At 26.3% G+C, this 26095-nt stretch overlaps 1 protein-coding gene across 1 annotated transcript in view; it reads right to left on the minus strand.

Moving 5' to 3' along the window:
- Positions 1-200: 200 nt before the first annotated feature.
- Positions 201-26095, minus strand: part of LOC132930229 (ankyrin repeat and death domain-containing protein 1A-like) — a 71899-nt gene continuing 46004 nt past the window's right edge. The window contains exons 6-14 of the mRNA XM_060995975.1: positions 21265-21468; positions 9155-9352; positions 5751-5849; positions 5566-5664; positions 5353-5451; positions 4431-4526; positions 4069-4285; positions 2624-2752; positions 201-625 (exon numbers count right to left, since the gene is read on the minus strand). Coding sequence (XP_060851958.1) covers positions 546-625; positions 2624-2752; positions 4069-4285; positions 4431-4526; positions 5353-5451; positions 5566-5664; positions 5751-5849; positions 9155-9352; positions 21265-21468 — 1221 coding nt within the window. The 3' untranslated portion in view covers positions 201-545. The remainder of the gene's footprint in view (positions 626-2623; positions 2753-4068; positions 4286-4430; positions 4527-5352; positions 5452-5565; positions 5665-5750; positions 5850-9154; positions 9353-21264; positions 21469-26095) is intronic.

The following is a 26095-nucleotide window of genomic DNA, read 5'->3' on the forward strand; positions in this document are numbered from 1 at the left end:
TCTTTTACCTATTTCCTGTTACCTGAACAATGGAGCTCATTGTTGACGCTACAAGTACAGTATCATGTATTTGGGGAGCGATGACTACTAAGATTTCGATAGACAAGAATATTTATTCACACGTAAGAATTGAGCAACATTGGTTCGAAATGTATGTTTTTCGAACGTTAAATACATTTATTAATTTATTTTATAGTTAGTATTGCAACAACGGTATTGTTTTTATTTAAAGACAAGTTCATGAAATTAGTGTGTATACAATTGTGACATATTTATTATTATATTACATTTTGCATATTATGTAATATAAGTTATCAGTTAAACTAAAAGTCGAGTGATAACACTTTACAATTAAGTGAACAATATGATATTGTACATAACACATTAAATTTAATAAATACATAATACAATATCCAAGGTGAAATATTATAAATGTCAAACAATTTAAAAACTGTGGGTACACTTTTATTGTTAATAGTCATTTGAGGAAAAACAAACAAATAAAACTGAAAATCAACAAAAACAAACAAATACGTGACGTGTATTCAAGAAACAACACAGGTTTTGTCTTCAGGTTTTTTCTCGCTTTTTTCTTTCTGCCGCATTAACTTCTTGCAGATGGCATCTGAACGCAGTAAACATATTTGTACAAAAACAATCAAAAAAATAAAATTATAATATTTATACAGAATAAAAAAACAAAATCATAATAATGCCAATCGTAATATTTTATTTTCCTCGGCATTATTATGGTATTCCGTTCAGTAGAAAACCGACCGGATCTCGCATTCCGAATTTTTATGCAAATTATACTTGTTTTGTGGTAAATTGGTTCGAACATCTAACAGAATGATTGAAAATTATTTTGAGCACGTGTACTACCAACTGCGAGACATTCATTTTAAGAACTGACCCCCTAACTGACATTATGTATTGGATAATTGATCAATCATGCTCAAATCCTTTTTTTTCATACTAAACGAATTTTTTTAAAATCTTAAATTATTATATATTATTTAGTGTATAATTTTATTGAACATTCTGAGGTGCATAATTCCAAACTCGTACAAATAGTTTCTTATTTTCTGAGTTATTGAAATATTTTACTAAAAATAATTTTTCTTAAATCTGATTTTAAAAATGTATAAAATATATTATATTTTATTGTATGTATAATGTTGATTATACTTGGACAATTTTTGCAAATTACAAATAATAATAGATTAATATAAGTTATTAATACTTTCAAATCACTACACCCTTCATATTTTCTAAATTTTTCCATAGGAAGGAGTGCTATTATTTTGCTTCACAATATTATAATGAATACGTCTAATAATTTTATGTTATTAACGTGTTTTTGTGTACATGGTGGTGGTGTTCATCAGTACCTCTGAATAATTTAATAATTATTATTTATAAGAAGATCACACAGAATCGCAATACAGACAATATTATATTGTTAAATGTCAGGGTGGTGTTATTTTTATATGTTAATTTATGTTTCATCACGGTTACACGTTTCAATATTATACTATATTACGGTATAAAATTTACTTACTATATCCGGATCATCGAATTAAAGTTTTTATGTTCTCTCATTTAAAAAAAAATAAACTGTTATTATTTATTTATTTATAAAAAACGCCCAAGTGGAATTCTGGTTTATTACATTTAGTTTGTCCCATTATTAAATATAGTTAAAATTATTATTGTTTTTATTAATTTTTTTTTTTAATTGTATTTGTCGGGATTTGTATTAGTAATGATTATAATTATTGGTATTCATTATTTTAAATAATTTTTATTGTGGAAAAACGGAATTTTTCTCAAACTATATTGTTCAATATTTGTATCATGTGTAAATGCATTTAATGATGTTTAACATGTCGCATAAATGCATAATATTTAAATTAATTGTTATTTAATGAAAATAACTGCCAAACAGCAGATTTCATTAAACTTTCGAATCATACGAATATGGGTTGTGCTATACTTAATAATATATCACTAACTTTTGTATAATATACGAGTACAATGTATATTATATTGTATTCAAATTGTATACATATTTATGTATACTTAAAATTATTTATTTAATTATTTTACACAACAGCGCCTTCCGAGAATTGCTTAGTAGTGTTAGTAACTTTAAATCATGTGCCGACCGATGGAAACTCCATTATCCCAGTACTTTAAATTAGTAAATACTCACGGGACATTGTCCTAATGAATAATATATTACAATATACCGAATATACGTGACGCTATAATAGCTAATCAGATATAATGTTTCAACAAGATAAATAAAATTGATTTAGATAGCAAGGTTCATAATATGTAGATATACTAATATTGAATAATTTAAAATAGATTATAATATGGGAAAAATAATAGAACTCTGGAATTTGACAAATTATATTTGTATATAATATGGGCTATGGCTATAATAATATATGACTCAAATTACCTTTGTTTCTTTTTAAAACACCGCCACCACAACCACAACCGTATGTCTGTGTTTGCATAGTAATAATGAAGTTAATAATTTTTTAGAAAAATAATTATTGCTTGTAATTTTTTCTGAAATTAGGATGGGATATATGCTTTGAAATAATGTTACCTGCTAGCGCATTCTTTTCGATTGTATTGAGACTATCGATGAGTTCTTCTATGGGGTCAAGATCGGGGCCCAGACTATCGACCCAAATTCTCAACACTCTATAACCGTGTTGTTTGTAACTGGACGGACCTGTAAGCAAATTATTTACGTCGTTAATGACTTGTTCACGGTGTTGAGTTCAGATAACAAATATAATATCTACTATCTAGATCAGTGTTTCCCAACCTATGAGTCACGACTGGCTTAACCATAGAGTAATATATTTACTCTATTGGCTAAACTTACCTATAAATAAGTATATAATCATACTATACATCACATTTTTAGTGGGGGGTGGGCAGCGTAACCAACAAGGTGTAAGTTTGAGGGTCACCATTACAAACAGATTGGGAAACACTGATAAATAGATAAATATGTAGATAACACTTTTTTATCTAGAGTTTTGTCTTACAATGGTTAATTATTATTAATAATTTACATGCTATTGGATTCTTGGCTGAATAATGTGATAACGGGGGGCATAACCAAAGAAGGCTTATTTCGTGTTAAAAATATTATAAAAAATAATACATTTTATAATATATTGAGTGTACAGTACTAATTTTAATGTATGACAAATACATCTAAAATTGTGGTTTAACGCCTAAATAGGTAAAGATACTAATTACTATTTCACACATATTATCTGGTTTAATCATAAAAACTCTTGAAACATATAGACTTTTGTATTATATCCAGGCCGTAAAACAAAATATCAATAAGAAATTAAAATAAACAAAACAATTAATTCATAATTGATAAATTCAACTTTTGTTCTTTTTGAAAATATATAAATTATATAATATAACAAAAGGTAATTCAAATAACATATCAACTCGTACAAATTTAAAAAATAACAATATTTCCGCGTGGGAACTATTTTTAGTATTTACCAATTGAAGGGACGGGTACACGCGGTGCTATAACTTGTATTGATAACGACCGTGACGGACAAACGGGTGCTTTATCGACTTCCTTTATCGAACATTAAAATACAGTTATCTAAAAAATTGTGGCAACATATATCTAATTATCGATATAAATTAAAGAAAATTATACTTAATTATTATTTTTTTTATTTAAATGTACATCAGAAGCCACTATCCATATGTATTATGTACCTTATAGAATCGAAGACTGAAATGTGATGGAGTATATTTTCAATATTGAATGCCCGTGCGAATAAAAAGAGAATAAGCACAAATTCCAATATTATTTAACTGTGTGTGTGATAGAAAATGTGATATTCTAGAGCCTATTGATTTTACAATTAATACCGATTTTATGGTCTAATCTCATCTAGTAGTCGATCCTAGTGTTAGTCATTTAAATTGTATAGTATAGTTTAAAAAAAAATTAAAATATGATGAGTACAATTTAAATTAACCAAGCCTTGCAAATATTACCTATATATTGGTGTTCGATCGCTTTGATTTGTTCGTCCGTGAATGCCCATAAATGAGCTAGTTTTTTCCATTCGCCGGGACTCAACTGCTTGTGTGATAATTTTCGTAATATAATTTCTAAATTTTCGTCAGTCTCTTGCAGTGCTATCGAAACGTCTAAGTCCGGATTGCACTTCCATTTCCTTCGTTCCTCTGGAGTTTTCGGTCTAGTTCGTTTCTACGCACACACAAACACGAGTTAAACCGTTAATAATAATAAAATAAATAAAGTTCATAGTGACGATTTATGATTTCACTGTGACTTATGAATAAATTGATCGCATTTGTTCGTTTATATTTATTCCTTTGTAAAAATTACGCACCTTGGGTGTGTACTCTAAACGAGCGGTTTTTATAATCATATCCACGATAGCAGTGAAACTTCCTCTAGCCGCTATGTACAACGGTGTTTTGCCTCCCTGAGTCGAAAATAAAATAAAACATCAATTACAAAATACTAGTTAGTCTTAATGAACATATTCATTAATACTATTTAATGTTGACGTTTATTTTATTATTTTTTTTTTTTATTAAACCCGTTTCGGTATATTTTTTATTTAAATATTATAAAATAAAATATTTATAATGTAATGTTAAGCGATTTATATATCTTATTATGACACTGATGATTGTGATATACCTACTAATATTAAATATATCATGTAACATTAAAAACATCATACTTTTTTATTTATTTTATTTATGAAGTACAATAAATGTAAATATTAAAATTGAGTTAAAATATAAATCATTTTGTACGTTACACACATTCAAACAATTTTGTTTAAATGTTTTGTTTCTACAAACTAAAACGGTGAAGAAATATACCAACGTTTTTTTTTGTTGACAATTTTAAAGTCTCCTCAGATGATTTTGTTTTTAATCATGTTTTTTTTTAAGTTTAAAAAAAGAAAATTGAAATCGTAATAACAAAATGTATAATAAAATAATACATAAAACATTACAATAACCACACGCAGGAACTAATATTTCTTATATTGTTTCACTGTGAATAATGTGTGATCTGCGTATATCGGAGTTGATTAAAAATAAAACCAATTACTAATAATATATTATAGCATTATAAATTGCATTAAATGGTATAATGACATATTATACTTATTACAAGCCACTTGTAATGTATAATAAGACATAGCAATATATTTACAATAGATCAAATAAATTGCATAGGCAAACTATTTAAGTTGGGATATTAAAAGACAAAAATAAAAAATAAATATTGACCTGTTCGCGTTGTTCGATGTTGGCCCCGGCACTCAAAAGGAGCTTACAGATTTCCGAATATCCCTGTTCAGCCGCTATATGAATCGGCGACTGTAACCTCTGTAACGCGCCAAAATAATTACATTTCATGTTTATATTTTCGCATAGTCTTTACTATAATTATTATATTTTGTCGACGATACTACATGCTTATTAATATGTCCGTTCACTTACCGTGTTTAAGGCATTGAGATCGGCGCCTTTGGCAATCAATATTTCTGCAATCACGACGTTGTTAGACAAACATGCCATGTGCAAAGGAGTGTTCCCGTTCTGTTAACATTTTTAACACATTTGTTTGATAGTTATTATAAATACGACGATTTGATATTTCGTTTTCCCGTGTAGATTTTATTTACTTTGCTCTGTCTGTCGATGTCACAATCGGCTGATAATAGCATTTCCACTATTCCTCGACATCCGTGGCTACTGGCTATGTGCAACGCAGTCAGTCCTTTCTAGATACGTCCAAATACATTTTAATTAACATTCTCATTTAAAATATATTATATTACATATGTAATATATAATGTTATATACATGGAGTGGTCAGTTATTTTTATTATGTGTAAAGTGGCCTCTATAAGGACATTTTTATTTTCAAATTGTTATTGAAACATAGATAATCGCGTTTACAACCATGTGTTGTTTAGAATAAGACTGGTATAAAAAAACTAGAAGTGGTTCCGAAAAACAAAAATGTGGAAAGTATAGATGTATAACGAAATGTATATCGGTCAATCATTTTGTTAAAGAAATAAAACAATAAACCCATACTATGAAATATTTTTATATATTATATAGGTTGGACTAAAATAATAACTAGGATTTTAAGCCCGAGGGCTCGATGTCACTTGGTTATTGACGTTTTATTTTTGTTTCACACGCATTTTATAGATTTTTTTTTTTGTCTTATACTCATCTCTTAAAACGCAACTTATATAAATTATAGTGTGTAAAATGTTTAATATCACATATAACATAAAATGAAGTAAAACCTTTATCAGAAACATTATTTATAGCCTTATAGGCCTATATTATTATTGGTTCTCTAAAAATGCAGGAAGCATCGTTAGGACTTTGGCAAAACCAATATAATATAAGCTGTTATGCTTAAGGATACATTTTCCCAATGTATTTATGATAATATCTATACTCTATAGACAAGACCACACATCAAAGTTTTCTTTCAACCGATAACGCCTTTCATTATGACCCATTCTATCGTCACGATTTTTACAAGCTTTATTAAAACATAAAAATGTTCATAAACTTATGTTATACTATATGTATTATTATTATTATGTTAAAAATGAATTAACTATTACACACTAGGATGTTGATTAAAAATAATTTTTATATTAATAAAACGTTATTAATACATTTTATTTAAATTAACATTCTTCAATCTATGTTAATGTTATTAAAATTAATTAAATCAATGATACGATTAAAAAATTGAGTTTTTCGCCAAGTACACTCAGTACCACGAGCATTTATTTCTTTTCAAATAATGCATTTATTCAAAATCTAATTTTTGGAATTTTTTAATATACTTTCTGGATACCAAGATGACATTTAATTTATGATAAAAAAAATTCAAATTCTTAAGATTTTATTATTATGATAATAAGTATTTAGAAAACACCTTTTTACTAAATAGTATTTAGTGAACATTTTGAATTATTGAAAAGAAAATTTTTATTTATTTAACTTTTTGTACTATAGACAATAGGTCAAATACTCATGATAATCATGATTTGAAAATAGTAATAATTTATATAAATATATCTTATAGTTTATACTAAAAATAGTCCAATTATAATCGACACAAAATCCATTGTTAAAATATGTATTATACATATTTTATGTTTTAGTAAAATCATATTTAAGGACTAATTATACTTGAGATTCTACTATTATTCTAATTTTGAATTAGGTATGTACGAGTACATCAACAATTTCAAACAAATTATCTAAAATTCAAAAAGCTTACAGTAAAAAAGGGAAGATGGTATAACTAAAAAAAACAGAAGTTAGTATCGCCATAAGACACTTCTTAAGTACCTTAAACAATTTTAAAAATTTAAAAATATGGTCAATAAGTATATTTCAAAATTTGTATATTAAATAATTGCGTCACTGAAGAAGGAAAAGGGGACCAGGACATATATTTATGTTAGTCTGTTTACTTAAAATTTAAAATTTTGTTTAAACTATACTAAATTATCAACTGTTAGACTTATATATATTTCTTATTTAAAAGTAAATTTATGAACAATTAGTATTTGACATATTATATTTTATTTCATAATTTATTATTATTTTAAAAGAATAACAAAGATAATTTGTGTTTTATTTTTTTTTCGTTTCAAAACTCACTAAGAATATTAAAAATTAAATCTTTTATTATTGTATTCAACTTTCAAACAAGTTCGGTAGAATAAGGTATTAAATTAAATTGAATGAAAATGCGCTTATTTATATTATTTATTATATTTGTTTAAATTAATAGAAAAACAAATATATGATATTGATCCTACTTGAAAAAATTAATGTTTATTATTAAACAGATTACATTTCAGTTTTTAATATTCACTAAGAAATAATGTTTATTATTTTTATTAACACAATATTTTAGGGTTTAAGTGGTAGGTATTTAAATAATGAAAATATGTACCTATTTATTGTTTTGAATAATTTGTTTTATTTTCAACGAGACCAAGAACCATTATTTTATAGAATAATGCTGGTAATTTATTGTTTTATAAAAAAATAATAAATTTAAAGAATAGTATTATGTGACACTCGACCACTCGAAGAACACAATATCACTTGACGATGCAATGAAATCATAAAAAAAGGAAGAAAAAAACAACCTTAAAGCCCGAATGTAATATGTGTATATATTATAATGTATAATTTACGACTTTTTTGTGTCAATAACGTGATGTTTGGGAATACCGCACTAGCTGAACAGCTCAAAGTATATTTTGCTGTTTTGCATCAATTCGATGTATTATATATTATATTTTAAATTTTTGATATCGACCTGTTTGAAACAAGTCGTATTCGAATGCATGACAGAATAATTTAAAGACGGTCCTCAGGGCAATACGGAGCTATACTACCATTACGAGAATGTCAACACAGAAAACCCACAGGACGGTGGTAACAATATGACGTCGAATTATGGCGATGCTAAGGAAAATAAAAATCTTACCGTCACACGGATCCAGACATACTAACGCTATAAACAGTATGAGGTATAACTAAACATAGAAATCGAACACGTTTTAACGTTTGTATAGTGCGATGATAATATTATATATATAATTTATAAAGAATTTTTAACAATTTTAGTAATAACACCAAATATACACAGTGAGATATACTTTGAAGTTAAAGAAATATATAATATCGTTATATTATAATAAAATTGATACTATACATCGGACCGACCATAGACCGCGCTCGCGGACGGATGTTTTGTTTGAATTCGATACTTATGGTAACAGTAAAGGTAGTAATAATAATATATTTACGATACTTTATTCGTTGACGATTTTGACGCTCACGCAAGTCATAATATTATTCGCATTATAATTAACAATATTTATTGGTTCGATACTATTTCACTATCTCATACATAATATAAATATATAAATATATTATATACGTCAAACAATATGTAGGTTTGGTCCAGTATTTATCATATCCTATTACAATGTACAAAAAAAAAAACGAAAAACGTATTCCTTACGCTATTTTCCAAGTTCGTTGGATTGCCTGCTTCCAACAACATTTGAACAACGAGCGTTTGTTTGTTTTCGACGGCCACGTGCAGTGGACTGTTTTGTTCTTCGTCCTTTGCCAACATGTCGGCACCGTGTCCTAGTAAAAATTCGACCACGTCGACGTGGCCCTTTTCGCACGCGGAATGTAGTGGTGTTCGCCCTTGCTATTAAATATATTTTTGTTTGCGTGTAACATGAAATAAAACATAATATTACAATTAGATCCTTAAATTTCAATATAAAAAAAGCCTTATAATAGTATTTATATATATATAAATACTTCACACTGATTCAGTATATTAATATTATTTGGTATCAATAAATCGTAATGTTATAAAAATTATTTCAAACTACAAATTATTCATAAAAGTTGAACAAATATGATTATATGGTAACTCCTTACTGTTATTGTGGGGAATAGGTATGATGTATGCGTGTATAGTATTGGGACAACAATGAAATATTATGAAAAAATTAATTGATAACATCTGTATGCGAAGGCGGTGTGAAGATTTATGATATTTTCATTTATCTCCTTATTCGCTTGTCGTGTCATAATGCCATCGAAAAAAACTATTAAATTCAAATTATATTTTGTTTGAAGAACGTAATTGTTGGTAATACATAGTTTATAACAGTATAAGTTTCTTCAAATATCCCTGATTTCAGTACGCAAAAAAATAATATTATTAAATATCTCATTCCCGAGTGAACAGCCCGATAGTTCGCGCGCATTTCTACGTTTTTCTCGGGTTATGCTATTTATTATACTTGTACTTACTACTTCAAACCAAAAAAATTCTCAATTGTTTCACTTGATGGTTTATCTCGATCACCCTACCAAAGATACTTTAATCCAAATCCATCACCTAATTGACAACACCTCCTACGCATACAGGCACGCTCGTACCGTGCTGGAGTGCCACGAAGTGAGGTCGCTGCTCCACTACTATTCAACCTAATACTAACTTTACAACTACTGATGACTTCACGGATGACAAGGCACTCTTAGTTCTCTACCTCTATCCTAAAACGACCTCGAAGCTTATTCAAAACTACTTTAATATCTTATCGATTTAGTTTAAATAATATAGGGGGAAGGGGGTAAAAGTCAATGAAACAAAATCAATTCACTGTACGTCCACTCTTCGAAAAGCTGATTTCAAATCACTAAAAGTCTAAAACTGTAATGTATTTGTCCATTTTAAGGTCACAGGTTAAGTAGTTTTGGATAATTGCTATATTATTTGGACAAATTGATGTATTTATGGTCTAAAACTTAGTACAAAATGGATTTTTGTAAAATCATGAAGAATGTACTTAATTATTTTGATTGTAGTGCATCAGAAATTCTCAAATGCGTTCTATTAAAATCACCTTGAATATAAAAATTGTTAGAAAATAGAAAGAGAGATTGATTTATTTTTTCAATTTAAATCATTACACTATTACAGTGAATGTTCTTAGAATGTTGGTTACTTACAATTTTACAGAAAACTAGACAAATGCGCGGTGATATACCTACTTTGTTTTACTGACTCAATAATATTTCACAAATTTATTAGGTATTTGTTTTGTGTAAATATAATGTTATTTATTATTATTAATTATTATCTATTACTAGAATTACGTAATCTAATTATTTAAATATCAATTTGTCTGTAAATTTTACATCGGAAATATTTATTATTTGGCGTTATTCAACAACCATTGTTTATAAGATATTTAATTCGATTTTCATGGTTAAGTGAATTGATGGTTTTTCACTGTGTATGTACCTATATTACATTACTACTATACACATGTCAACTTGAAATTATATAAATTAGGGTTCGAAAACCTACTTCTGAAGTCTGAAGTAGGTAGATGAAACACTTACCTACGTTGTAAAGCAACTATTTTGACTATAATAGTGTCGGTATGTCGGTCACGAAAGACTGTCAACGTTCACGACAACGGCTGAAAGCCAATAACACTCACATATTAGAATTATAAATGTTTGGCTATTTCTAAAATATTCCCCCGATGTATACCTACTATTTATATTTATACTTACTGTATAGTGTATAGTAATATTATCAGGTAAAAGTTACGTCGTTGAATTAAAAAAAAGGAATTATATTAAATACATTTTCCTATTATAGAAATAAACAAAAATTTAGTAAAAAAGAAATATTTGTTTGAACTCAGTGGCATAACTAAGGGTTGATTGTGACCTTGTGGGCATTATAATAACCCCCTCCGCCACAATGATTTGCTGTTTATGCATGAATATTTTTTTACAATTTATTAGTTAACTAAATGTATTTTGAATTAAAATTCTTTGACAGGTATTACATTACCGTCAACAGAGAACAATCATAATATTTCATCACTAAAACTTTATCATCAATCATTTTGTATTCAAGATCGTCATCGTATTTTGACAAAATATTTACCGTGTGCCATTTTACCATAATAATATTTTTTAATAGTAATAAAGGACGTTAAAATGTATTTTTACTATCTACAACCATGGTTCGTCGTTGTAGTAAACGATGGATTTCAAGTTTGATAACAATCTGTCTCTGCCAGCTAAGAAAATCTACAGGTTTTTATAAATATCAATGATATGTGTAAGATATATAATATCATTGTAGTACATATTATAAAGAATTTATTAACTTTTTATTGATGGCCATTTCTATCTTCTGTATTGATTGGTAATTATTCAAGCTATGATAAGTAGATAACACTTTTTGGGTAAGTTAATAAATGTATAGTGATTAATCTGAGATAAAATAAAAATTTTAAAATGTATTTTATAAAAAAAAATTTCTAATTTTTTTTTGAATCAAGTTAAAAATGATTCGCTTCCCAATTAAAAACTCTGGCTATGACATTGATTGAACAATAATAATGGTTTGTATAAAAATTTAATATAAAATCTATGAACTATAATATAGTTTTTAATGCGTACATATTAAATATGATTATATTATGTTGATACATTTAGAAAGTTGTCTATAAATTTAAAATACGCAGTTATTACATAATAAAATAATAATATATTATAAATTAAGATATTCGAGTTCTACGAACAAAGAACATTTTATTAACCTGAAGCATACACAATGATATAGTATTTTGATTAAACATTTAAAATATATTTCAAAAATAAAATAAAATTTAACATAAAAATCAAAAAACCATTAAGCTATTGAATGTATCGAGTATCGAGATGAAGCTAACATTTTAACGACCCCTAACCTAAATCTAAGACTAATCGCTTCTTATTGTCTCTATATTACAACAGAGTAAAAACTGTAAAATGTTGGTCGGAACGTTATGTAAGTTGTTGTATTGACCGTAGAAATTAGTTACATCCAGATGTGAAGTGAAACGCGTGTGCGATATATATCTATTATATATATATATATATATACATAATTTAATCGGTGTTCAAAAATCGTTTACTAAAGGTAATTCCGACCAACATTATTTGGGGGATGATTTTTATTTTTACGTTAATGAAACATTTTCCATAAATATTCGTAAAGCTGTTTTGAACATTTTTATCATGATATCATTATACTATATAATGTATGTAATATAAAAATATAATATTATTTCTATTATACAATTTGTTTGAAGTATATTATAATTATTTAATGTGCAATGGAATATAATGACATTTTTAAAGTAGTCTGAGAAAAATACAAAAATGTAAATATTTTTAAACATCATTGAAACTTAAACATTTCAAAAGAATAAAAATGCTTATGGTATTTTTATAAACGACAAAAAATTACGCCATAGTCGCAAAAATATAGTAGTGAAAACTAAAAAATGCGTTAATTAATACATTTATTATTGTGACCAGTGCAATGAATAATATATTAGTATATTAGTATTATAATAGTACTTAAAAATAGACATGCTTATCAAAGACGTTTTATTTAACTGGTTTTTGAATATAATATACAAACAAAATAAAATAATTCATTCATTTTAACTTAACATATTATTTTTCAAATTAACTAGAAAAAACTAGTTGTTACAATAGATTATTTACCTGATTAACTAAATTAAAAACTGATAAAAAAAATACGTTTTTATCTTTACTTTGAGTCCTTATTTTTTCAAATAATTATTTCCATCTTTGCTTTTTAATGAATAATAAAGAACAATTATTCTATCCATATTCTTATTTATCCTTGATAATATAATGTGTATTGAATACTAAAGGATTTAAAAATCGGTAAAATAACATTTACAATAAATAGCTTTGAATTATTTACATCATAAATTTAAAAATATACTTTTATATATATATACATTATACAAATCAGTTTGAATTTATATGAAGCTTATAATATTGGAAATTTCTAAACGAATTGGCACTATATTTTGCATACATATTCCTTGAGTCTCCGGGAATGATTTTTGCTTCGTTTGTTAACCATTTAAGGTTGATATAAAGTGGGTATGAATTTAGTTTTGGCGTACGATAATCGAGTAATTTTTTTTGTTTACTTATAGGAATAATATTGGTTACGAAAATAAAATATAAAGCAAAACATAAAAATAGATTATATAACCGTTGTGCGTTGTTGTCGGTTTTTTTTAAATATAATAGGATAATATTTAATTAATTGTTTGTTATTAATATTTACAAAAAAAAAAAAAATGTCTGTATAATGTGTTTGCATCACATAGAATCGATAACTATTCAACCAATTTTGACGACAACATTTTCAAAGATTATTCCATCAGAAAAATTTTGAGAGTTTTTTGAACCACGTTTCAAAATATACCAAGTGTTATCAAATCCACCATAAACGGAATGCCCATCTTTGACGAATTAATTCCAATAATAAAGCGTACCTACTCTACACCACAATACGCTGATTATATGATAATACAGCTCCGTATATTATACGTTTTTAAGTTTATTCTTTTTTTTTTTTTCCAATTATTGAAGTCTGTTATAGAACAGTTAAAATAGACATATCATAGTAGTTTACAACTATTTAGTTATACAGTCTGCGGATCCACTTATTCCGTTTTTATCTAATAAATAAATGTTAACCGATATTTAAATTTCATAAAAAATTTACCTTAACATACAATTATATTTTTATATTTTATGAAAACTATTAGAGTAGATTAAAAAATATATAAAAATTAAAAAATGCTTGCCCATAAGAAAAATAATACTCGAAACTAGATTATCGTATCTATGTTATAATATTAAAAAAACACCGTTTTATGTAGCCCAGCTTTACCAAAATAGAAACGGAAATGATAATTAAATATAATTATGTTATAACTCGTAAAAATGTACCTATACGCATTATTACGTAGTAAAGTGCTATACTGCTACTGTGTATTATAATAACTCTTTATATGTGTTTGACCTTTATAATAGGTAGTTGAATGTGAAGATACTATCTGTTTTTATTTTTTATAAATGTTAATGACAGTGGTATGTTACTATGCCTAGTTGATGGTTACCTATAATTATACGACACAGGCACAAACAATAAAATTTAGTTTTTTAGGTTTTAAGCATTTTTAAAAGTTCCAGTTGTAATATTTATTAGGTATTCGTAATTATTTTGTATGTACACTTCAAGTTCGTTTTTTTTCTATTATTTTAATTAAATCAACATAATTAATTATTAAGACTGGTAAAGTTTGTCACGACTATAATTATAATTCACCAACAGTAAATGTTGATTAAATTGTTCAAAGATTCAATTGTTAAATTTGTTAATATGTCCGAAAATCGCCAGAAGAAATGTATAATTACTTACATAGTGTATAATGCAATTTTGGTTAGTATAGGTACAGCATATAAAATAGGACGACCACCACTTTAAATTGTTTCTTCTGATGTCATTATAAACATTCCCAAAGGAAATTTATTTTAATAGTATAATATAATATTATTGTACTTAATCATCTAAGTAACATTATAAGTTCTTATAAACTCGTTCATGTAAACGCTAAATGTGTTTCGGTTTATTTATATTTTGAAGAAGAAAAGCATACACTAAATAAAAATAATAGACTTTTGTAGGTATGTGCAATATTAAATGTAAAATCGCTGTACTTTGTATGGGTATTTTTTGCTTAACGAATTTAATGTACTTATAACATTAAAAGCATTTTATTATTTTTTCTACGTTTTAGAAATTAAATATAATTATAAAATAATTTTTATTTACTGATTCTCTTTTAGAACTCTTAATGACAATATACTATAATGATGTTAAAAAAGTTATTTTTTAAACATTTTCAAGCGGAATTAAAATTTTTGTTTATTTATAAAAATTGAGATGGTATAATATTATATTGGTGATGAAATATTTTCTTATCGAGATAGTTTTAGAACTTTAAACTATTATTATTAAATCATAGATTTTTTATTTTATCATTCTTTGTACAACCCCACAATTTTAAACCTTTAAAGTCGATTTTTAAGTACCTACTTAATGTAACGCGAAACTGGTCGTCGCCGTCTCGTGAACATAGACACTATACTGCAGAAATGTAATTTCTAAACAAGTATTTAAATTTTCATGACGTCATACAACCTCAAAATTGTCAGGTTCGCATTACAAGAGTGACACCCAAAATAAGGGCGTACATTGTTCTAGTAATTCTCTATTTTCTTGTGTCGTGGTAAGGTAGGCGTTTTCTGTTACAAGATTTATAATTAGTCAACCCTTCGTTTTATACAACTAGCAGTCAAAAGGGTGTTAGTCATTACTTATCACGATAGGTCATATTACTTTCTCCTCATTTCTCATCTTATATTTGCCACCATTCATTATCATATCTAAATGTACCACAGACAAATGATTTAGAGAAATACATCCTTTGTTGTAGTTAAATGGGCTATACATTTGGTATTAGTTATAGTACAATTTATTATATATATCGAATTCACCTTTATACCAATCCATACCAAAGCATCACCGTATACGACGTATACCGTTCACCAAATAATAAAACGTTATGTCCTTTCGTTGCAGATGCGTAGAATCCGACTTCTTGACTTTGTGAAAATGTTTCAGATGATAATAATAAAAATAGCCCATCAGAAGTTTCAACAGAAAACAATTCGGTTTAATAGACTACAACCGTTAATCATTATACCCCAGTCAGTTTTATTCTTTCAGAAAATATTACATAATGTACCCTTTTTTAAACTATCAAGTGTAACGAAAATATACTTCTATATGCATCTGGACTATGGACAACATTTTTGAAATATTAATATTAACTACAATGAGAATTTTTTTTTTCAAACTTAAGTGTAATTAAAGTATACTAATTTACAACATACTAACATACTAATATATTTATTTACTATTACCAGTGAAATAGTATTTCTTATATTAGCTTATTAACTGCAGTACCTATACTATTTATACAAATTTATTATATTGCATTATAAGTATTGTTAAACAAAAACTCAAATTAAATTAGTAAAATATTTTTTTTTCCTATGTCATTAATAGTAATCATTTTACATTTATACGATTTTGTAAAATTGTTGTTTTGAAATGTTTTTAAAATGGTTCATTAGAAAAACACAATCCCAGATTTATTAATTAAGGGGGTGTAGTTAATTTTAGGAAAATAATTTCTATTTATAAGTAACATATAAATGGAATGATAAATACTTTAAGTTAATTATCAAAAATAAGTCGATTTACAAATATATTTATTTATATAATTACTCTTTAAATTTTTTTAAGGTTTAGGACAAACTTAATATTTTCATCACTAAACAACACTAAGCAATGAATGAAACAATTTATACAACATACGCATACTAAAAAAGCATAGGTACCTACTATAAAATTAAAATGTCATAAACTTATATGGTCAATAATTACCATTGGTCATGTATATTGACTATAAAATGATGTAGTGTATTTATTAAATATAAATCACTAACGAAGTTTAATAACAACGAATTCTAGGGGAATGATACTATATTATTATAACTTATTATGTGGGTTTACATTTATGCCTTCTGTTTTTGTCAATGTATAAGCGAAATAGCTTTTGTAAAATATTGAACTTCTAATAATATTCTAGTAATGATAGACAATAACATGTTCATTAACAAATATTATCTGAAATTATCTGCGTTATTTTTAAATAAATCAAAAAACCGAGAAAATTAAAACTTGGTTTTTATATTTTAAATATATCAACTTGTGCAATAAAACAAAAAACGGAAACGACTAGATAGAAACAAAAATATACGTCCCTTACATTGTAGAAAACGTCGATGTTTTATGGTTTGTAGGTACTGGGTTTTATTGATACAATATGATAACAATATGCCAAAGAATGTCTGTACAATATTAAATAGTGCATGTTATAAAATTAATAAATACGATATGATACGACTACCTTAAATATAGCGTTTTAATAAAAATAATAGTGTATTATATTTTATATTCCGCACGTGTAAAAACTTGCAATTTTTATATTTTAATTTAATAAAACGTAATAAGAATTTATTTGATTATTTTAAATTGTTAAATTTGATATGCATTAAATACCATATAATATTATTGTTTATCAATTTACGTTTCGTAAAAAAAAAAAATATTTTATGTATAGGTATGTCGAGATGCAGAGATATAGAAAATATATATAACCAAAATATATTATTTGTGTATCATTTTGAAACTTTTTGAATTTAAATTGAATTATGATTCTACACATAATTGCCCATTCATACTCGTAGATACTTTAAAAAACTTGTAATTCTTATCATTATTGTATTACCATAAAATGTGTGCACATTGAAATGTGTACCAGAACTGAAAGGAATAAAACGCTACAGTATCAAAAGAATATATCTATAATATTTTTGTTTATTGTTTATATTCGTATATTAAGGCCTACTGAAATTATAATTTATTTATTCATAATTAATTGTGTATAGTATAATGTTTACTCATTAATCAATAACTACACTAACACCATAAATTATGTATAACGTTACATCATGATGTAGTTATTACTTATTTATGTGATGAATTTTATAACATTTCAATCCTTAGTAGTTTTATAAATCGAATTAGAACCTTAGTGACGTCTGATATGTTCCGCTATATATACTAAATAATGCCGATTTATTACGTTTTATGATTATCCGTATTTGTTAATATTATTAAATAATTATAATCTCAAAGGTGGAATAGCATTTTAATTTTGCAAGTCAAATAAAAATTAAATAAAATTCATTTACAATTACTTAAAATATTATATTATATACAGTGAGACCAATATTATTGATCTGTAATTTGTTTCACCTTAGGTATTCTGGTATTCATTAATTGTTATAGTATTAAGTATTTTAGTAAATTTTAAAGAAAAAATTATTCGTTTTTCATCATACTTAAAGTATTAATTTCCAGTTCAAATGTTAATTTGTATTGTTTATATTATGACTGCAAGTGTAATTTAACAAAATAAATATAAATATGATGGTGTAATTTGCATATTAATGTAATGTTGATTGTATAAAGAAAAATTAATGAAATATGAATGGTAATGTTATACACGATACACTTATTGATGTAATTCGCACCAGTTTACTATATTATACTATATAAAACTATGTTTATGACATTAAAAGTCATGCAATCATTATATTTTTCATATGAATTGTGTTGTATACTTGTATATTAAAATAGTAAAATATTGAACAAAAATGTAAATTTTAGAACTTTCTTTGACATTCAAATCGCGTACTTAATATTTCTTTGTGACTGAAATCCATTATCTATTATCGAATAAAAGTAAACATATAATATGTAAAAATAAAAATTTTCTCGGGATTTAAAAAAAGATTTGTTTGTAACTTTTTCTTTTTTTATTGTGTTTTTTTTTTTACCACCCTATACTAATCAGTAATCAGTAATCACTACTTGTATGGTACAAAATTAACATTTTTGCTAATCAAAATATATATGCTTTTTAAAAAAAAATATGTTACATTAAAGGAAGTAATACATTACAGTATTTCGGATGCAAGTGCATTTAAATTTATCTTTTATTTATATCACAGAACGTCCGGAAATTAAATTAAACGTCGTGTAAATTATTGTTTAATAATATGATATTATCTACCATTTGTAAATTCGTTTATGTCTCATTTAACGCCGTGATATTGCTATTCACACACAGTTCGTGAACGTAATATTATGTAAAATGCACTTTAATAATATTTTATATAATATAATTGTGTATTGTATACTTACCATTATGACATTTACCTACTTATGTTATTTTAAAATAGTATTTAGATACTGTTTATTAATTTTCTGTGCAATTTATATAATATGATGGAGTGGCTTTGTTTATGTATATAAACAATGTACCTATACAATGTACTTTGTCATTATAAATATAAAATAAGCATGACCTCATATTATATACATAAATAATGTATTATACTAAGTCTTAAAGGAAAATAAACGGCTTTGAGGAGTCCGCCAAGACATTTTTCAACTAAAATCAATTTTAAACTTATCCAGAAAAGTGATAACAAATTCATGATACGAAATATTTATTTGAACATGATAGAAGATATAATCAGTATAATGCACATGCCATACGTGGTTTATGATCGTGAATTCCAATATAATATAATATAGGTAATATAAAATGAAATGTATTATAGTGAATCTTTTGAAGTAGTGTAAATTATGATTGATGTTTATAATAGAAATGCTTTTATGAATATTTTTTATAAACAAGACTTGAATATTACAAACCAATACATTTTTGTGCATTACGCCATCACGAACAGCGTGTAATATAATAATATTATACCCATAGGCCACGGCAACAATACGTCTAAACGTCCACTGTTAAAAAGTACTATTATTATCATCATTTTTTTCGTTTTTTTTTTCGGATAAATCATGTCCCTCGAGATTTATAAAACAATATTGAGTGACTTTTGTCGTTCGACAATTCTTTCACATTATTTTACGGACTTATCATATAATCGCCACCATATAGCGTGCTCATAGCCATTATTTTTTTTTCCAATCGGATAAGTTTTTTTAATATCCATCCGTCCTATGACTTTTCTACGTGAATCATTAAGTTTAGTGACCAAGATATAGAATAAAATATACTGAAATCATCAGTTACGATGAATTAACTTAGAAAAATGCGCACAGAGGTCCGCCGAATGGAGATATAATCGTGATTCGAACTTTCATAGCCACAACGTAGAATATGTACGGTACTGTCGGTACTGTGGTGCATATATATTTTGCGATCACTATAATTTTTTTTGTACCCTTTGCGGTCAATAATTTCTTTCTGTCAGTTCATTCACGGGCCATAGTCATTGAAACTCAAGAGTATATTTTTTCAAATTTAATACAGTAAAATGATTTTTTTTTAGCATACATACGTCTCAAATTATATTTATAGAAGAGATAAAATTATTGAACTCTATCATATCTTGAATAGTTATCAAATTTTATTGGTGGTTTATGGTTGAATAGAAGATAACACACACAGTCACGCGCACACACGTCACACACATAATATTTATGGGTTTATAGGCATTAGGACCAGAGTGAAGATCTCAAAAGATTCATTTATTTGAAGCGTTGTCATACAAATATTTTCGTAATTTATTTTAGATTCTGAGTGGAGCAGTAATGTGTTTTTTGAGTATATATACACGATGTAAAAAGTCCCAAAATTGCTTTGATCTTAAACTTTGAGGTTATTATTAGATTGCAAATTGAATCTATATTGTACTTTAGAGAGGTCAAAACTAAAAATGCCCAATACTTTTTAAAATAACCAGGAAAAACAAATATATGAATAAATAAGGAAATAAAACAGGAATTTCTTGGCAAATCCTGTTTTCAAAAATTAAATTATTTATTTAAATACAGTTTTTTTCAACACGATCCAGTAAGTCGAGATTTAGGGAGATATGATGAAGTATAATTGAATAGCAATTGCACCAACAATTTCACGCGTATTGATATCCTAAATAATTCTATAGTGTAAAGAACGGTTTTACCTTGTTCGTGGTGCTCGTGTTGGCTCCAGCGTGCACTAGCCTCCGCACCACATGAGTGTGACCTGCAATTGCCGCGTGATGCAGTGCCGTCTGATGGTCCGTATCAAACGCATCCAGTCCAACGTCTTCAATGGTGTCCAACAGGAAATTGACGACTGACAGACGGTTGTTTCTCGCCGCGCACATAAGCAATGTGTATTGTTTCTGGAGAAAATATTGTGAAATTAAATATTTTAAAAAGTTTCTCAAATATGTGTAAAATCTATAGACTTAGGATTTTAAAAATACAATATTCTCAAGATTTAAGAACGAATTGTTTACAAAATACAAGTTTAATGTCATTGCAGTTTATATATTTAAAAAAATACTAAAGTTATTTACTAGGTATTTACCACTCTTTAAATAGATATATTATATATTTATATTCAATTATAGTTACAATTTTACTATAGGTATTCGAAGTTGTGCTCTAATGTTATGGTTTGAAATTTTTAAATATTTAAAATAAACTCTATTTTTATAATATTATAACATTATATAAATGTGATGTGTGAGTAAACAATTAAAATATTTAAACCATTTATACTTCACTAATAAACAACGTCCTAAATAGACATAGTAAACTTAGTTATAGTTGTTTCCAAAAAATGCAATAATTTTACTTGTTAGATAAATTAAAATATAATGTATATAATTCATATTTGAATATCTATATGTAGTAAAAATATAAATGTAACTTACTTTTTTTGTTTGATATGCTAACAGAAATTTAATTTTATGAAAAGAATAATTTTATAGTTTTCATGGTTTATTTTGATTTGAATAATATAGTATTATATGTCAAAGATGGTAATCTGAATTGATAATTTATCATTGTTAGTTGTTATTAAATTTAATCGACTTCTTAAAAATTGAAAATGTGTACTAAATAATATTAGTGTTAAAATTGTAATATTTAATAAATTGTTATTATTTAACATTATTTGTTTTTAGTTTTATGAAATATTTTAATCTATTAAGTTTTCAGACCTTAAGTTTATTTTGTATCCCATTAAATAAATTAACATTTTATATTCATTAATCTAGTATCTAGTATAATATATTTATTTTACCATGGAAAATTATAAATATATTATTCAGAGGTGTTTTAAAATTTTTTTTTTTCACTAACATAAAATTCTTAAATACTTCATAAATTAAGTTTGTTATATCGATTTGAGAGTTTTACAACAGTTTATGAGATTTATACAAGTATATTATAACTTGTCATTCTATAATCGAAAATTGTAAATAAAAAAATTATATAATTTTTTAACAATGTTAAGAAGACATTTTAAATATTAATATTTAAAGAATTAACTATGTTACGTGCATAATGGAAATATAAATAAATAAATATAATATATAATATATAATTAAACAAATATTATGTAAGTTTACAAAAATATGCTTGAATTTATTCGTATAATAAATTATACCTATAATTGTATTAGACTCAGATAGTTCTGTACTATGCATATTATAAAATATTTAAATCAAATTCCGTCACTAAATACATTAAATATTAATAGATTGAACGTTTCTATCCACACAGCAGAGTAGAATTGACGTGACCTGCAGTGTAATACAATTATTTTTTAGACGGAAAAACACCTCGTGTTTCTATTTTCTAGACATCCTAAACCTAACATAATCTATATGTTCTTAAAAACGCGTTTCGCTGGTGTTTTTTCTTCTTAAAGCATTATCCGTACGTTTACATTTATATTTTATGGATAGTTGTATTACACATACATTCTGTTTTATGCATCACTGTATTGGACTTATGTACCAGTCAAGGTTCCATTACCATGGACCACGAATACCAAAGTAATGGGTGTTGTAATCTGGGTCTGGTTGTAATTTATGATCACCAGCACATCAATCGCCATTCAGTAGATCGGCTATTTTGTAAATCTAATATAAGGTATTACAAATCGCAACTGTTGTTGATAAACTAATCTTACAATAATTTTGGACCCAAACTGTAAACTATAATAATTGACCTTGTAAGTAAGTATAAACAACACTATTAATGTTTAATGCACGAGTATGCGTGGTATATATTAAAACTTTTACATTTTGTAAACATCGAGTCAAATTATTATAGTAACAACAACAGTTTAGTATATGAATTATTTTTGAATTGGTTATTGTATAACAATTCATATTTATGTAAGGTTAAAAGTTATATATATATACACGAGTTATATTTATAAATAAATCACTTGGACGGTTTAAAAAAATCAGATTAATTCGAATTTGTTAATAAATCGCATATTTCAGGCGAGAAAGATTATACTTTTTGCGTATAAATAATAAATGTGGTACTAATGTACCACATACGACTTGGTTAATATATAAATATAAACACACGAAAACTGTGCGCATCTAAAGAGAAAAACAAATTTAATTTCACGATGCTGTAGTGTGTGATACCGTCTTACTACCTCAACGTTTGTACTCGTACTTGCTTAATTTTATTTTATTCTCGTATAAATTGGTTAATTTATTATTAATTGGTTATACATTCGCATGGCCGTTGTTGAAATTCTACAAATATTCACGTTCCCGTGTGAATGTATACACATCCAACGATTATCCACAGGGGTATACCACTTATGAACGAAATTGAAATCAAACGCTTTTAGAAATGTCGACTGTATGTTGTTAATAATTTATCGCAGTTTTGGGTAACAAATTAAATATACGTATCTACGAGGGTGGGCTCGACGATTCGACTTTACTTTACGTAGGTATATAGACCATTATCAGTGCTGCTTTTAATGGTTTTTACTTGAGTGATGTCACGTCATTTGTGGTTTTAAACTCAGAATTATATACGTGTAATAGACAGCTAAAAGTCGAAGGCTAAAGTCGTAAACATAATTTTCCTTGTAAACATATAGTACGGGGAAACGTGTTCTAATATTAAAGACGGACATAAATTAAAGGTCACTGTCTTGATATCTGTATAGTATCCATTTACCGTACTGCATAAAAGCGTTAATTATGCAACTCCTAACATTGAGTACGGGGGGGGGGAGGGCTAATGATGATTATGCAGCGGCCGCCATTGCTTATTTACATACTAGTATCTAGTGTGAATCGACCGTGTTTTTAAACGTTACGATACTATAATACTACGTACCACGGTGGTATCATTATTATGTAACGTTGTGGAAGGGAAAAACTCGCAACGTTACAATATTAAATGATACATTTTTATATATTTATATTATAAAAAAAAAAAAAAAAACCATAACATTTTAGCTTTACGAGTTCGTCATCAGAGTATCACGCGCGCGATCATTCCGTACCCACGAGAATATAATATAATAATAATATGTGTGTTCGACTTTATTACAGAATTAATATATTCAGCATCAGTGGCGTATAATATATAATATTACATAGGTGAACTACAGTCTACTATTTTTATAGAGTTAGCGTGCACGAAAACGTATACAATTTTATTATGTAGGCATTGCAAAAAAATGCAAGCCCACGTTATGTTCGCCGCCAAATTGTTTACATCCTGTAGATTTTTGATGGCTCGTACGATATTTGACCAATTTCATCAATTTACAATTTATTCGTCAAAAACGATGCGTTTATAACATGACCTGACACGAACATTATTCACTCGCGTAAAATATTTATCATTTTCATACTAAATATAAGAAATTACTATATGTGTATTACGTATGCGTAACACACGCCATAAAAAATATTCAGTTTGCTTAAAATATTGTACAAAGTAATTCACCTGCAAGCAAGCTTATTCCACTTGTATTCTTTAGTAAATATTCAAATTCTGATTCTACGATTTTTACATATTATACCTAAAGACTATATTTCCAATTATTTAGATTTTTAATATTGTTTCGGGAGTATCACGACGTGACTTATACAAATTTCTTTTTTTTTTTTTTAATAATATATTTATATTAGTTGTTAAATATTTGATTTTCAATTTTAATTTTTATGCATTTAAATCATAATTTGATTAAGTATTTTCTCAGTTATCAACTTTAAAGTACATCTTTAATAGTGTTTTTGCATCAAGTATAAAATAAGTATAGTATTTATTTAATCTAGTACGTTTAACAAAATTTTAGTTTAGTTGGCTACAAAACACTCCTTACATTATATAAATATAGTATTTATGTATAATATACTGTTAAAGTTCAGTATTTGAACAAATACCTACACAATTAAAGGAAAAAATGTCGGTGTGCACGTCTAGTTGAACCACTATATATTGTATAAGTTACCTAATTACCTAATTCAAATTGCATTCTTCTATTACGGTTTTCTTTTATAACGGTATGTTTTATTATTATTCAATAGTATATGCACTATATACTATAACAGTGGTCTTCAACCTTTTTGGACTAGCGACCCACTTTTAGGCCTACGTTTGTCTCGACCCACGTAAGCTTTGTAGAAAAACAAAAAAAACCTAAAATCGTTTAATGTTTTGTAGTAGTACGAACTTATACTGTGATTTGATATAAACTGTATTTATATTTATTTAATCTATTAAACTTAATTTTTATTTTAAAAAGAAGACTTATTATTATGAACTAATTTTAAAGATTACGTAACCCATTTTTGGATAGCGACCCACCGGTTGAAGACTACTGCCCTATAGAGTGAACATGATGAGATTTATTTGGTTTATTTTTATTATAAGAAAAATGTTAGATACTTAGATTATCGTACGTAATGATTTTTATGACTGCTACTCGAATTCAAAATAAAAACATACGCATTTTAGATTAACACG

Source organism: Rhopalosiphum padi, chromosome 4 (genome assembly GCF_020882245.1).
Source record: "Rhopalosiphum padi isolate XX-2018 chromosome 4, ASM2088224v1, whole genome shotgun sequence".
NCBI lineage: Eukaryota > Metazoa > Arthropoda > Insecta > Hemiptera > Aphididae > Rhopalosiphum > Rhopalosiphum padi.